Source organism: Pristiophorus japonicus, chromosome 4 (genome assembly GCF_044704955.1).
Source record: "Pristiophorus japonicus isolate sPriJap1 chromosome 4, sPriJap1.hap1, whole genome shotgun sequence".
Classification (NCBI taxonomy): domain Eukaryota; kingdom Metazoa; phylum Chordata; class Chondrichthyes; family Pristiophoridae; genus Pristiophorus; species Pristiophorus japonicus.
In genome coordinates this window covers 273,612,268-273,624,277 of record NC_091980.1, presented here as the reverse complement: position 1 = coordinate 273,624,277, position 12,010 = coordinate 273,612,268, and the positions used below count along the sequence as shown (strand labels likewise).

The following is a 12,010-nucleotide window of genomic DNA, read 5'->3' as shown; positions in this document are numbered from 1 at the left end:
GGTATTCAACATTCAGGAAGGATAGAATAAAAGGAAAAGAAGGTGGGGTAGCATTGCTGGTTAAAGAGGAGATTAATGCAATAGTTAGGAAGGACATTAGCTTGGATGATGTGGAATCTATATGGGTAGAGCTGCAGAACACCAAAGGGCAAAAAACGTTAGTGGGAGTTGTGTACAGACCTCCAAACAGTAGTAGTGATGTTGGGGAGGGTATCAAACAGGAAATTAGGGGTGCATGCAATAAAGATGCAGCAGTTATAATGGGTGACTTTAACATGCACATAGATTGGGCTAGCCAAACTGGAAGCAATACGGTGGAGGAGGATTTCCTGGAGTGCATAAGGGATGGTTTTCTAGACCAATATGTCGAGGAACCAACTAGGGGGGAGGCCATCTTAGACTGGGTGCTGTGTAATGAGAGAGGATTAATTAGCAATCTCATTGTGCGAGGCCCCTTGGGGAAGAGTGACCATAATATGGTGGAATTCTGCATTAAGATGGAGAATGAAACAGTTAATTCAGAGACCATGGTCCAGAACTTAAAGAAGGCTAACTTTGAAGGTATGAGGCGTGAATTGGTTAGGGTAGATTGGCGAATGATACTTAAGGGGTTGACTGTGGATGGGCAATGGCAGATATTTAGAGACCGCATGGATGAACTACAACAATTGTACATTCCTGTCTGGCGTAAAAATAAAAAAGGGAAGGTGGCTCAACCGTGGCTATCAAGGGAAATCAGGGATAGTATTAAAGCCAAGGAGGTGGCATACAAATTGGCCAGAAATAGCAGTGAACCCGGGGACTGGGAGAAATTTAGAACTCAGCAGAGGAGGACAAAGGGTTTGATTAGGGCAGGGAAAATGGAGTACGAGAAGAAGCTTGCAGGGAACATTAAGGCGGATTGCAAAAGTTTCTATAGGTATGTAAAGAGAAAAAGGTTAGTAAAGACAAACATAGGTCCCCTGCAATCAGAATCAGGGGAAGTCATAACTGGGAACAAAGAAATGGCAGACCAATTGAACAAGTACTTTGGTTCGGTATTCACTAAGGAGGACACCAACAACCTTCCGGATATAAAAGGGGTCAGAGGGTCGAGTAAGGAGGAGGAACTGAGGGAAATCTTTATTAGTCGGGAAATTGTGTTGGGGAAATTGATGGGATTGAAGGCCGATAAATCCCCAGGGCCTGATGGACTGCATCCCAGAGTACTTAAGGAGGTGGCCTTGGAAATAGTGGATGCATTGACAGTCATTTTCCAACATTCCATTGACTCTGGATCAGTTCCTATCGAGTGGAGGGTAGCCAATGTAACACCACTTTTTAAAAAAGGAGGGAGAGAGAAAACAGGGAATTAATGACCGGTCAGCCTGACCTCAGTAGTGGGTAAAATGATGGAATCAATTATTAAGGCTGTCATAGCAGTGCATTTGGAAAATGGTGACATGATAGGTCCAAGTCAGCATGGATTTGTGAAAGGGAAATCATGCTTGACAAACCTTCTGGAATTTTTTGAGGATGTTTCCAGTAAAGTGGATAAGGGAGAACCAGTTGATGTGGTATATTTGGACTTTCAGAAGGCTTTCGACAAGGTCCCACACAAGAGATTAATGTGCAAAGTTAAAGCACATGGGATTGGGGGTAGTGTGCTGACGTGGATTGAGAACTGGTTGTCAGACAGGAAGCAAAGAGTAGGAGTAAATGGGTACTTTTCAGAATGGCAGGCAGTGACTAGTGGGGTACCGCAAGGTTCTGTGCTGGAGCCCCAGCTGTTTACATTGTACATTAATGATTTAGACGAGGGGATTAAATGTAGTATCTCCAAATTTGCGGATGACACTAAGTTGGGTGGCAGTGTGAGCTGCGAGGAGGATGCTATGAGGCTGCAGAGTGACTTGGATAGGTTAGGTGAGTGGGCAAATGCATGGCAGATGAAGTATAATGTGGATAAATGTGAGGTTATCCACTTTGGTGGTAAAAACAGAGAGACAGACTATTATCTGAATGGTGACAGATTAGGAAAAGGGGAGGTGCAACGAGACCTGGGTGTCATGGTACATCAGTCATTGAAGGTTGGCATGCAGGTACAGCAGGCGGTTAAGAAAGCAAATGGCATGTTGGCCTTCATAGCGAGGGGATTTGAGTACAGGGGCAGGGAGGTGTTGCTACAGTTGTACAGGGCCTTGGTGAGGCCACACCTGGAGTATTGTGTACAGTTTTGGTCTCCTAACTTGAGGAATGACATTCTTGCTATTGAGGGAGTGCAGCGAAGATTCACCAGACTGATTCCCGGGATGGTGGGACTGACCTATCAAGAAAGACTGGATCAACTGGGCTTGTATTCACTGGAGTTCAGAAGAATGAGAGGGGACCTCATAGAAACGTTTAAAATTGTGACGGGTTTAGACAGGTTAGATGCAGGAAGAATGTTCCCAATGTTGGGGAAGTCCAGAACCAGGGGTCACAGTCTAAGGATAAGGGGTAAGCCATTTAGGCCCGAGATGAGGAGAAACTTCTTCACCCAAAGAGTGGTGAACCTGTGGAATTCTCTACCACAGAAAGTAGATGAGGCCAATTCACTAAATATATTCAAAAGGGAGTTAGATGAAGTCCTTACTACTCGGGGGATCAAGGGGTATGGCAAGAAAGCAGGAAGGGGGTACTGAAGTTGCATGTTCAGCCATGAACTCATTAAATGGCAGTGCAGGCTAGAAGGGCTGAATGGCCTACTCCTGCACCTATTTTCTATGTTTCTATGTTTCTATGCTGCCAGAGTTCCCATGCAGCTTGTGTGCACATACTTTCACTTTCCAGGCACTACGATGCCCCCTTTTAACCTAGAAGCACAATAAGGCTCGGAATTTTTCAGCATCATTCTCTGCTGCCTTTAGAACCTCCCTAAATATAATTTAGTAACATTACAAAGCTGCAATTCTAAGTGCATGATTAAAAAGAAACTGAATTTGTAGCTTGATTGTTAATTGTTAAATATTTTTCTGCTTTCCAACATAGTTTTGTAATTTGTTTGTCTGTGACAATTGACCCCCTTGACATCTGCACGAGTTACTGTTTCATTCCTGTAAAGTTCATTAATAAAATAAAAATGGTGGATAAGCTTGTTACCAAAACTCTAAAAATTCTTCATAAACTCGTGTGTCATCTAATTGCTCTAAAGTACTCTTTTGATTTTGTAGGTAACTCAGTGTAAACTCTCAGGAGAGACTGCAGCAAAATATATGAATAACTTAAACCTTTTATATATTGCTACTGTCACGATTAGAGAAGCCATATTATCAGATTGGGCCATTTTTAATGAATTAAGAGAGCTTATAGTTACCTGTTATTATTAATAACTAAGGGATGCAGGTGTTAATCATTCAAGAGACAGTATGCATGAAACAGTATAAAGAAGGTTATTATAAAAGATTTCAAGCAATAGGAACCACAGTAAGGCTAAACAGACAGAATTCTGATGACAGTAAGTGAGGTAGATGGAGAACAGTTGAAAGATATTAATTGGTGTTCAGGAAAGTGAGCATATGAACCACAGGTGAGAGTGAACAATGTTTAACTATGGAAGATTGGTGAATAATTTATAACACTGCATTGTGCTCAAATTGCACTTGTTACATATTTAGGATAAGCACTTTAAGGAGTACAGTGCCTTTGTTATTCATCATTTGAAAGTCATCTAATGGAGTTCCAATTGTAAGTGGAGAGTTTAAGAATGGCACTTGATTTAAATCAGACTTTTTGTGAGTTAGTCCTCTGGTAAATTATCTGATAATATTTGGAGTTATTTGAAAAGAGTCCTTTCAAAAAATGTTTGTGTTCAGGGACAGGCGTGCACTGGAGTCCGATTATATCTTCTATCGAAGGGGCCGGCCAGGCAGCTTCCGAACAGGCTCCTCACTATTTATTTATATTAACTTTCCTTGCGCCAGGGTGTGATGAGATCATCGAATCAATGACCATATCTGTAATGACTTGGGGGCCGAAATTTAGGCCCGAGGGAAACCTGACACACTTACTGTTTTTTAAATGTTTTCACTGCCGGGTATGATGAGGTCGACTCGATCGATATTCAACTCTTTGTAATTTATTTTTAATCGGCCAGAAAGTCGGCCATAATGGGGGTGGGTGGGGAGGGGGGGGGGGGGGAGTGCGGCGGTAAGTGCTGGTGAGGGGTGGGAGTGGAGGTGGGATGGACTCCCTGCCACTGTCACTCAGCAACGGAGCGGTGGTGACGTCATTGCACGGCAGTATCACCATGTATATTTGAATATATTCAAATCACAGATAGATAGATTTTTAACCAATAAGGGAATTAATGGTTATGGGGAGCGGTTGGGTAAGTGGAACTGAGTCCACGGCCAGATCAGCGATGATCTTGTTGGGTGGCGGAGCAGGCTCGAGGGGCTAGATGGCCTACTCCTGTTCCTAATTCTTATGTTCTTATGTTCTTATTAATGTTGGGGAGGTCCAGAGCCGGGGGTCACAGTCTAAGGATGGGGCATGGGCCATTTGGGACCGAGATGAGGAGAGGCTTCTTTACCCAGGGAGTGGTGGGCCTATGGGATTCTCTGCCACGGAGAGTTGTTGAGGCCAATTCACTAGATGTATTCAGGAGGGAGTTAGATGAAGTCCTTACTACTAGGGGGATCAAGGGGTATGGCGAGAAAGCAGGAATGGGGTACTGAAGTTGCATGTTCAGCCATGAACTCATTGAATGGCGTTGCAGGCTAGAAGGGCCGAATGGCCTACTCCTGCACCTATTTTCGATGTTTCTATGTATCTCCCCTCCTTTAAAGGAGAGAGAATCGGCGATTATTTAGGATTGGCCACTGGGCCATCAGGGGGGGGGTTTCAGCTGGGCCAATGGCCCGGCACCCAAAAGGAGGTGCCAGGCTGCCTGTTGGCGGCCCGGCCGAACCAGGGGGAAAAATAGTCCGGCCGACATGGAAGTCGGCCGGCAAAAATAATAAAATGGCAGCTGTGGCATTGGGCCCTTGCCTTTAATGGCCGCTGCAAGGTCAAGGCTCATAGGGGGAATCAAAGATGCACCGACAGAAAAAGCAGTAAGATCTTTATGGCTAGATTTCGCGGGTGGTGGGGGGTGCAGGTGATGCGCGCACTGGTGACACACTCACGGCCGCTCGGCAGCAGTGGGGCGGAAGTGGGGACCGTCAGAACCCCGCCCCCCACCTCCGCCGCTGAATTTGGCTGGCGGCGGACATTTGATTCTGCCGCCTAGCCACAATCTGGCGGTAACGGGCCTGATCGGGGAGCTTAATTTCGGCCCCTTGCTAAGCTGTCTTGCAAAACAACCATTCAGATGATAGTGCACCTTTTGGACAGGGTTCTTTTTTGGTGGATTTGCAAACAGTGCTTTTGCTTTTGTTATAAAGCGAGCACAGTACAAACAGGAAAAGCAAAAATGAATTTTAATTTATTGGAACGACATTCTTTGCGAGGGTAGGGGGAAGAAACTGCCCATTTCTAGGCATCACCTGTGGAACATTTTGCGGCACGTCCTGTGTATTAGGAGACACAAGGTGGGCAAGACGTAAAGACCTCTCCAAGATTCAAGCTGGGTGACCGCAGTGTGCGCGAACAGATCGTGCTGTCAGTAGAAGAATGGGAAGGTGCTGATGAAAAAGGCGGAATCACTTTGAGACCGGTGCCACCTCCCAGCAGACAGACAGCGAAGGACATCTTCAGAAAGAAAAAACAGCATCTTTACAGCCTTTAGCATCTCAACAGAATCACTCCTAGGAATGCTACTGATCCTAGCTGTATTACAAAAATCATTAAACGTGAATCATTTGATTCAACTGTTCATTGCCACTGCCACCCAAACAATTCTTTATAATTAACTGAATGGCCCCTTGTTCTATTCCAATGAGTTTTTAATATCAAAAATTAACATTCAAAAGAAAATTCACTTTGTCATTAAAATGCTTTACAATAAAAATGAAGATCATCTGACAAAGGCCCCTAAAATGGTTGGAGAAGCCACAGAATAATTAGACATCTAAAATATAGAAATATTTCAATTAAAAAAGTCATGCCGAAGAATTTTATGTTAAATGAATGTTTAAAAGATTTTACTGGACTTTCTCTGTCTGGTTAGCCTTACCTTGAGGTAACAATGGGAGTAATGGGTCATCACAAATATTGGGATAATCAACATTACCATCGTCCATTTCATTGCCGATCACATTGCCATTCGCTACATTCTTCGTCAGTTTGCTCACAAAATAGTTCTGCATCTTGGTATTGAACCTGAGAGTAAAAATTAAATGAAACAGCACATCTCATCATTTTTGCAGTTATTCTCATTTGCAAGTAGAATTATTTATATACATACACCCGGTATATATTCATGCATACATAATTGATGATGATAAATTACCTCCAGGATAAACTCCTCAACATGCAAGTAATACTTAGACTGCCAATATGCATTTCAAGCTTATATTTAAAAAATCTTTTATTTCTCTCTCTGTCAAGGACATTCCAGGGAAGGACGACAGGATCTTCAGCTCACAATGCCATCAATGCCTCTCCTTGTTTAAACTGGAAGGAGGCGAGTATGAAGTCCATGTGCTGAGGTAAAGAATCTTTCGCCCCCCCACAGCATAACTTGCGAGTACTGTAATGACCATAATGGCTGTTCTTCAGAGGATGCAGTGAAAGAAATGCAAATGATCCCAGGTATCAGGGATCATTATAGAATCCTAGAAATTTACAGCACGGAAGGAGGCCATTTCGGCCCATTGTGTCGGCACCGGCCAACCAAGAGCTACCCAGCCTAATCCCACTTTCCAGCTCTAGGTCCGTAGCCCTGTAGGTTACGGCACTTTAAGTGCCCATCCAAGTATTTTTTTAAATGTGGCGAGGGTTTCTGCCTTTACCACCCTTTCAGGCAGTGAGTTCCAGACCTCCACCATCCTCTGGGTGAAGATATTTCCCCTCATATCTCCTCTAAACCTCCCCGTAATTACTTTAAGTCTATGTCCCCTGGTTGTTGACCCCTCTGCCAAGGGAAATAGGTCCTTCCTATCCACTCTATGCAGGCCTCTCATAATTTTATTCACCTCAATCGGGTCTCCCCTCAGCCTTACTGTTCCAAAGAAAATAGACCCAACATCTCCAATCTTTCCTCATAGCCAAAATTCTCCAGTCCAGGCAACATTCTCATAAATCTCCTCTGCACCCTTTCCAGTACAATCACATCTTTCCTGTAATGTGGTGATCAGAACTGCACGCAGTACTCCAGCTGCAGCCTAACCAATGTTTTATAAAATTCAAGCATAACTTCCTTGTTCTTGTATTCCATGCCTCGACTAATAAAGGCAAGTATTCCATATGCCTTCTTAACCACCTTATCTACCTGGCCTGCTACCTTCAGGGATCTGTGGACCTGCACTCCAAGGTCCCTTTGTCCCTCTACACTTCCCAGTGTCCTACCATTTAATGTGTGTTCCCTTGCCTTGTTAGACCTCCTCAAATGCATTACCTCACACTTATCCAGATTGAATTCCATTTGCCACTGTTCTGCCCACCTGACCAGTACATTGATATCTTCCTGAAAACCACAGCTTTCTTCTTCATTATCAAGCACACAGCCTATTTTAATGTCATCTGCAAACTTCTTAATCATACCCCCAACAATGAAGTCCAAGTCATTGATGTATACCACAAAAAGCAAGGGGCCCAGCACTGAGCCCTGCGGAACCCCACTGGATACAGCCTTCCAGTCACAAAAACACCCATCAACCATTACCCTTTGCTTCCTGCCTCTGAGCCAATTTTGGATCCAACTTTGCCCTGGATCCCATGGGCTATTACTTTCATGACCAGTCTGCCATGTGGGACCTTCTCAAAAGCTTTGCTAAAATCCATATACACTACATCATACATACTACCCTCATCGACCCTCCTGCTTACCTCCTCGAAAAATTAAGATATCTAAGATATCTAAGATAAAAAGATTAAAGGCCTAGTTTTATCTGCAGGCCATGTTTCGTAGGGCGAGTTTTGGGAGTCGATTTTTAACGGTGAGTACGCGGCCTAGCGAGTGGCCAGCGTGTCCAGGACCGGTAGCAGGGAGGCTCGGCTGATTTTTACGGCCAGGTCTCATTAGCGTGCCGACTTCCTGACCAAAACAGCCGGGAAGTCAGATTCAAGTGGCTGCCCAGACGTTGCAATTGGGCAGATCGTAGACCATTGCTTGGGGCGCACAGGTACAGTACACAGCATAAGGAAAATTGATCGGAGGGGCTCAGCAGGGTAAATGTGGTTGGTGGAGGGGACACCCGGGGCAGGTGAGGACCAGAGTTTCCTTGAGGGGCTCTCCTGCTCCTCTTGGCCCACAAGGAAACTTCAAATACATTTTTAAAACCTAACTTACTGGGCCTCTTCTGGCCCTCGATCGAACTTCCAGCAACTTTGACCAGGCGAGAAAGACACCACTTAGTCTTCGGGTAAAAATAGCAGTCGGCCCCAGTCATGTCACCAGAGCCCAATATATATTCAAAGGAGAACCCTGCTGTCCTCCGGCAGTTTTCCTTGCCACATTGAGGCAGGAATGGAGTTGAACTGCACCCCTGGTGATAGCGGGTGCTATTCTCCTGCTGCAACAGAAAAGAAGCCTGCAATATTTTCACTCCCAAGCCATTCCGGGTGGGAAGTCAGCAGGAGATGGGAGACAAGTGTGGCCCAGTGACTGCCCGCTGACACCAGGTATGAGGCAAGATCGGCTGTCGGCCATTCAGTGGGGGACCTGTGACTGGTAGGGAGGGGGGGGCAAAGATTGTGGCAGTGGAGGCCCATGTTTTCCTTGTGAGGCCTGGAGAGGCACTCCTGCTCCTTCTGTTCCCACAACGAAGGTGAAGAAAGAAAAATGAAAGCTTACATTTTTGGGCCTCTCCCGACCCTACGCTGGGTTAGCCTTCTGGGAAGCTCACTGCTGCTTCCTGCTCAGGCCTCCAATAAAAATTGCAGTTGGCTCCCGATGACATCATCGTGGCCTGACATGCATATGTTTAGAAGGACCCCATCAGCTTTAGGCAGGTGTCCTTGCCGCTTGCCCAGTGATCAACTCCCAGCCGTTGTAGGGTGGGTAAGTGACCTGGGCGATTTTAACTGTCCAGTTCCTTAGTTTCTGCTGGGCGGGGTAGGATTAAAATCACCTTCGCAACTAGATTTTAAAATAAGAATATCCTGACATAATGTTCAGGCATGTACCCATGCTGGTTCACATAGTCACTTTCTCTCTGAATAAATAAAAAGTATTGAAACTTCCTTGAACAAAAGAGAAATCATTGTGTATTTCAATTATTCCTATTTCTATATCTATTTCTATTTAAAGGACAAAGTAGACCAGTGTCAGAGATAGTAAGCTATTGATGCTGCCGACATGCATAAAAGTCTAGGACACCCCAGCTCGGCAATAATAGGTCAAGTGTTTGTTGATAAGGGATTCGTTTACAGTCAATGATAAAGGGTTAGGCTAAGCAGAATGTGAGTGGAATTCAAAAGCCTAACACATTTCTCCTTCATACAACCTGAGTTTTTGTAAGACTAATAATCTATTTCCCATTGCATTGCCAGTAGTGTAAACAGAAAATCCTTTCTTTTTGCTTGTTTTTAAAGCTCTACAATCCTCTCATGAACGAGGTGAACCTAACCATACAATGGGACCCAGTATGCAGCCACGTGACTGAACAGAGACATAGATACTAGGGATTGCCTAATACTACTACTACTATAAAAAATAAACACTGACAGCAGTGAGCTCATGCAGGAACATTAAGAAACAAAGAAACATAGAAACATAGAAAATAGGTGCAGGAGTAGGCCATTCGGCCTTTTGAGCCTGCACCACCATTCAATGAGTTCATGGCTGAACATGCAACTTCAGAACCCCATTCTTGCTTTCTCGCCATACCCCTTGATCCCCCTAGTAGTAAGGACTACATTTAAATCATTTTTGAATATATTTAGTGAATTGGCCTCAACAACTTTCTGTGGTAGAGAATTCCACAGGTTCACCACTCTCTGGGTGAAGAAGTTTCTCCTCATCTCGGTCCTAAATGGCTTACCCCTTATCCTTAGACTGTGACCCCTGGTTCTGGACTTCTCCAACATTGGGAACATTCTTCCTGCATCTAACCTGTCCAGTCCCGTCAGAATTTTAAACGTTTCTGTGAGATCCCCTCTCATTCTTCTGAACTCCAGTGACTACAAGCCCAGTTGATCCAGCCTTTCTTGATATGTCAGTCCCGCCATCCCTGGAATCAGTCTGGTGAACCTTCACTGCACTCCCTCAATAGCAAGAATGTCCTTCCTCAAGTTAGGAGACCAAAACTGTACACAATATTCAAGGTGTGGCCTCATCAAGGCCCTGTACAACTGTAGTAACACCTCCCTACCCCTGTACTCAAATCCCCTCGCTATGAAGGCCAACATGCCATTTGCTTTCTTAACCGCCTGCTGTACCTGCATGCCAACCTTCAATGACTGATGTACCATGACACCCAGGTCTCGTTGCACCTCCCCTTTTCCTAATCTGTCACCATTCAGATAAATATCTGTCTCTCTGTTTTTACCACCAAAGTGGATAACCTCACATTTATCCACATTATACTTCATCTGCCATGCATTTGCCCACTCACCTAACCTATCCAAGTCACTCTGCAGCCTCATAGCATCCTCCTCGCCGCTCACACTGCCACCCAACTTAGTGTCATCCGCAAATTTGGAGATACTACATTTAATCCCCTCGTCTAAATCATTAATGTACAGTGTAAACAGCTGGGGCCCCAGCACAGAACCTTGCGGTACCCCACTAGTCATATGAGGTCCTGACAAAATCTTGACATGAAGTCCTTTCATGACCTTGCTGGAAGGTCACAAAACACTTTACAATGCAGTAGCATTTATGACTTTATTATATAGAGTGATGTTATTTCCCAGTATTGCACTATAGATTAAATTCCTGCAATATTGCAATGATGATACAAATATAATGCTTCACTGTCGATATCATAAATAACACTGCCATGTAAGTACACTATAAAAATATTGCGTGGCGGTGATGACATCAGCGCGACGCGAATGTGCCGCGTCGTGCTGACGCGTAGCAACGTCTCTCCCCTTCATTAAAAGGATTAGTGAGGCATCCTTGACTCCCACTGGGCCAACAGGGAGGGGTTTGGCTGGGCCATCGGCCCGGCACCCAAGAGGAGTGCATGTTGGTGGGCCAGCTAAATTAGTGGCCACCATTGTCGGACCGACTCCAGAGTCAGACGACAATTAAAACAAAATGGTGGCCGTGACAGTGCGCCCTCACCTTTAAGGGCAGCCACACCGTCCAGCTACTGGCAGCTTCCCGCCTCGTGATGCTGTCGGGGACACTGACTGGCGGTGGCTACACTTCCGAGGAGCAATTTCCCCTGTGGGGCAGAAAAGGAGTCATTGCCGGGCGGTAAGTGATCGGCGCATGGCTGACAAGGGGCCGGAGCACCTGGCGGGGCAGAAAGTTGAGGCGTGGAGGAAACCTGTTTCTACTGTCCCCGGCCCAGGGGCAATTGCGGATGGGTCGCGCCCTCTGCCTGCCCCCGGTCAGTAAGGCCTCTTAGAGGTGGTAACGGGCCTTAAAAAAGGGGGCCATTTCGGCCCTTTAATATCTGTTCTACTCATTCACCTTCTCCCATCTGAGCTGCACCCCATGTCTAGGTGCTATGAGAAGGGTTTGAATTGACTGACTGTTGCATTCGTGGAACCTCCGAGAACTGAAGTGGCTCTCGTTTCACGACAGCTAAGTGCTGCAGGCTACGCCTCTTTTGACTGTCATACTTGCAGTGGGGGCTGACAGGATACATTAATGCACATTCCTGTTCTCAGAATGGCTACTGATTTACGGGAAAGAAGGCCTAATTGAGATCAGTGAAATCAATGGGAATCAAGGGGAAAACTCTCCACTGGCTGGACTCATACCTAGCAC

General features: G+C 45.3%; 1 protein-coding gene across 1 annotated transcript in view; it reads right to left on the bottom strand.

The window, feature by feature from the left end:
• The window catches only part of slc24a4b (solute carrier family 24 member 4b), a 372,991-nt gene that overhangs the window by 52,765 nt on the left and 308,216 nt on the right, over positions 1–12,010 (bottom strand). Inside the window, exon 10 of the mRNA XM_070877549.1 lies at positions 6,137–6,282. Coding sequence (XP_070733650.1) covers positions 6,137–6,282 — 146 coding nt within the window. The remainder of the gene's footprint in view (positions 1–6,136; positions 6,283–12,010) is intronic.